The 2833-nt window shown below is 38.4% G+C and overlaps 1 protein-coding gene across 4 annotated transcripts; it reads left to right on the top strand.

The window, feature by feature from the left end:
• Nucleotides 203-2377, top strand: LOC107606308 (heat stress transcription factor A-2). Of its 4 annotated transcripts, none has more exons than XM_021106592.1 (3): nucleotides 203-727; nucleotides 818-1523; nucleotides 1795-2377. In XM_021106592.1, the coding sequence occupies exons 1-3, from the start codon at nucleotides 416-418 to the stop codon at nucleotides 1818-1820; spliced, it is 1044 nt and encodes a 347-aa protein (XP_020962251.1). In that variant the 5' UTR covers nucleotides 203-415; the 3' UTR covers nucleotides 1821-2377. The 4 variants fall into 4 exon arrangements, 3 of the variants coding, with proteins under 3 accessions (XP_020962251.1, XP_020962252.1, XP_016163837.1); XM_021106593.1 differs by having other exon boundaries at nucleotides 204-727; nucleotides 1988-2377; XR_001612644.2 differs by having other exon boundaries at nucleotides 205-727; nucleotides 818-1693.

The raw sequence follows: 2833 nt of genomic DNA, 5'->3' as shown, positions 1-2833 counted from the left end.
ACAATTTATGTATCTTTCACACTATTAAAAAATACCAAAAATTACAATATTAAGATATATTACCACTTTTACTTTCATATAAAAAAAAGCGCCTACACGCGTCACTCTTAATTTTGGAGTAGATGGTGGTCAGGTGGTGCGAATTACTTGAGAACTTTCCAGAACTTTTGGCTAAATATCTGTTGCTCACTGGAGAGTGACACCTGGCAGAAAGTTCTTACAATCTTCCGAAGAAACTAAACACTACTACCAACTTCCCTAGTTCCCTTTCCTTTCTAGAATCTTCCTACCTCCTCCACCGCCTTAAGTAGCTTATTTGCCAAACTAGAAACCCCAACGAATTCACTAACTGAACTGAATCCCACTAACAACCTTTAAATAAATCAAGAAACGGTTACAGAAGCAGGTAAATTAAATGGCGGGAAGAATGAGAGTGAAGGAGGAAGAGGAGACTGTGGTTTTGTGTGGGAGCGGACCAGGTGGTTCATCTTCTTCATCAAGCGTGTCACCGCAACCCATGGAAGGGTTGCACGATGTGGGACCACCACCGTTTCTGACGAAGACCTTCGAAGTGGTGGAGGATCCTTCCACCGACTCCATTGTTTCTTGGAGCAGAGCTCGCAACAGCTTCGTTGTGTGGGACTCGCACAGATTCTCCACCACAATCTTGCCTCGTTACTTCAAGCACAACAACTTCTCCAGCTTCGTTCGCCAACTCAACACTTACGTAAGTCCCTTTCGCCATTTCTATTCTCTTCGATTCAGCGATTCTTTGATTCTTTCTTTTGTTTTGTGTGTCTGACTCTAATGGATGCAGGGGTTTAGGAAAGTGGATCCTGATCGATGGGAATTTGCGAACGAGGGTTTCTTGGCAGGGCAGAAGCATTTGTTGAGGACGATAAAGAGGAGGAGGAATGTGACGCAGTCGTCAACGAACATGATCCAGCACGGAGAAGGAGGAGGAGGAGGAAGTTGTGTTGAGTTAGGTGAGTTTGGTTTGGAAGGTGAAATAGAGAGGCTGAGAAGGGATAGGACGGTGTTAATGGCGGAGATCGTGAAGCTGAGGCAGCAACAGCACAACTCGAGGGAGCGGATTTGTTCAATGGAGTCAAGGTTGCAAGTCACAGAGAAGAAACAAACTCAGATGATGACTTTCCTGGCCAAAGCACTCCACAACCAATCTTTCATTCATAACCTTTCTCTTCAGAACAGAGAATTACAGGGTTTTGAGATGAGCAGGAAGAGGAGAATAACTGCTACCGCAAGTGTGGAGAATCTGCAATTGGATCCTGTTGCTGTTGGAGAAGAGCAAGAGGAATTGGAGACACTTTTGTCAAGTGCTTGCGATAATGAATCAAGCAGTGAAATGAAGGAGACTACTACTACTGCTGCTGCTGCTACCAGTGAGAATATATGGGAAGATTTGCTTAGTGAGGATTTAGTTGGTGGGAATCCGGAGGATGAAGTTGTGATTGGTGATTACCCGCACCAAAATCTTGAAGATTTGGCTGCAACAAACACTGGTGATTGGTCTGAAGACTTGCAGAAACTTGTGGATCATATGGGTTTTCTTGCCTCTAATCCATAAAAATAAGTGGTTGTAGAATTATTTGTAGTGGTATTATTTGTTGTCTAGATTGGCCTCTGCATGCAACTAGTTTCCCATTGCAAAATTAACATGTTGGTGGTGGTGGTATGCCTTCAATTATTTTTCTGTAGATAGTTATTGATAATGGTTTCATTCATTAATTGATTGATTGATGAAGAGATGCATGATGTCGTTTTTGTGTGCAGCAAGGGGAAGGCTTGGTAGTTGTTGAAAGAGGCCAACACATAATATTGTGCTCTTTGTTCTGTATCCTTCTATTAATTCAAACTTGCTAAGTGTCTGTGAATATCTCAAATATTTCGTTCATCTAGCTAATTGTTCTTAAATTCAATTTCAATTTCCGTGTTTGAGACTGTAACTAGATTGTGCTTTTTGCAGGCGACGTGAGAAGAAGATAATTTCAAGTGAATTGTGATGGAGATTGGGAGACGAAAATGAAAAGTAATATTTAGTCTGCTGGATTATTATCCTCAATTATTCTTGATTATTGTACAGTTCAACATTAGTTAACATTTCTTTGCCTATGACATGGTGTAATGTAAATCCAATCCTGTAATAAATAAGCCATTAGTCATTAGACGACCGATTTCAATCCTGTAAATCCAATCTTGTTTGTGATGTGTTTTTTTTCTATTGTATTGGGGCCCAACATAGAGCTTGAAACAGTATGTAAGAGTGAGGTTAGACCATTTATTACGTTGAGCATTTCTTCCATCTGTTTTCCTAGAGACCCTAAAATAAAAGAAGGCCCATGATTCTTTCAGGTGATATATACTCTGGCTTCGGGTTGAGCATAACAAAGACCAAAAGTTTGTCTGACCAAAAAAACAAAAATTTGTTAAACCATAGCCCATTGGCTTTTGTCGCTTAAGCTGATGCAAGTTCCTTTCCCTTGACCGAAAACAAGAGTTCATTTCCCTTGTTGATATAAAAAAAATAAAAAAGTCAAACAAAAAATAAAATAAATAAATAAAGAGTAGTTTCCCTTAGGATTGAATAATTGATAAGAATGACGCTACATATTGAAGTATTTTTTTGTAGTTAAGTCTAACTAAGTTGGTCTAACATAACAAAAATTAGTTATATTTAGTATTATTTTAAGTCTTATTATTTAATTTGGTTAAATTTTAATCATAAAAAGATTTGGATGTGTAATATTATTCAATTAATAATGAGTACGATAGACTTTAGATATTATTTTAATACTATATACAAATTTAAGAT

This window comes from Arachis ipaensis, chromosome B07 (assembly GCF_000816755.2).
Source record: "Arachis ipaensis cultivar K30076 chromosome B07, Araip1.1, whole genome shotgun sequence".
Classification (NCBI taxonomy): Eukaryota; Viridiplantae; Streptophyta; class Magnoliopsida; order Fabales; family Fabaceae; genus Arachis; species Arachis ipaensis.
This window is presented reverse-complemented; position numbering and strand designations above follow the sequence as displayed.

Excerpts from the sequence above, each read along its gene's own strand:
- LOC107606308 (XM_016308351.2), top strand. The coding sequence starts at position 416 with ATGGCGGGAAGAATGAGAGTGAAGGAGGAAGAGGAGACTGTGGTTTTG. Across the intron at positions 728-817 it reads TTCGCCAACTCAACACTTAC|GGGTTTAGGAAAGTGGATCC; the intron begins GTAAGTCCCTTT and ends TAATGGATGCAG.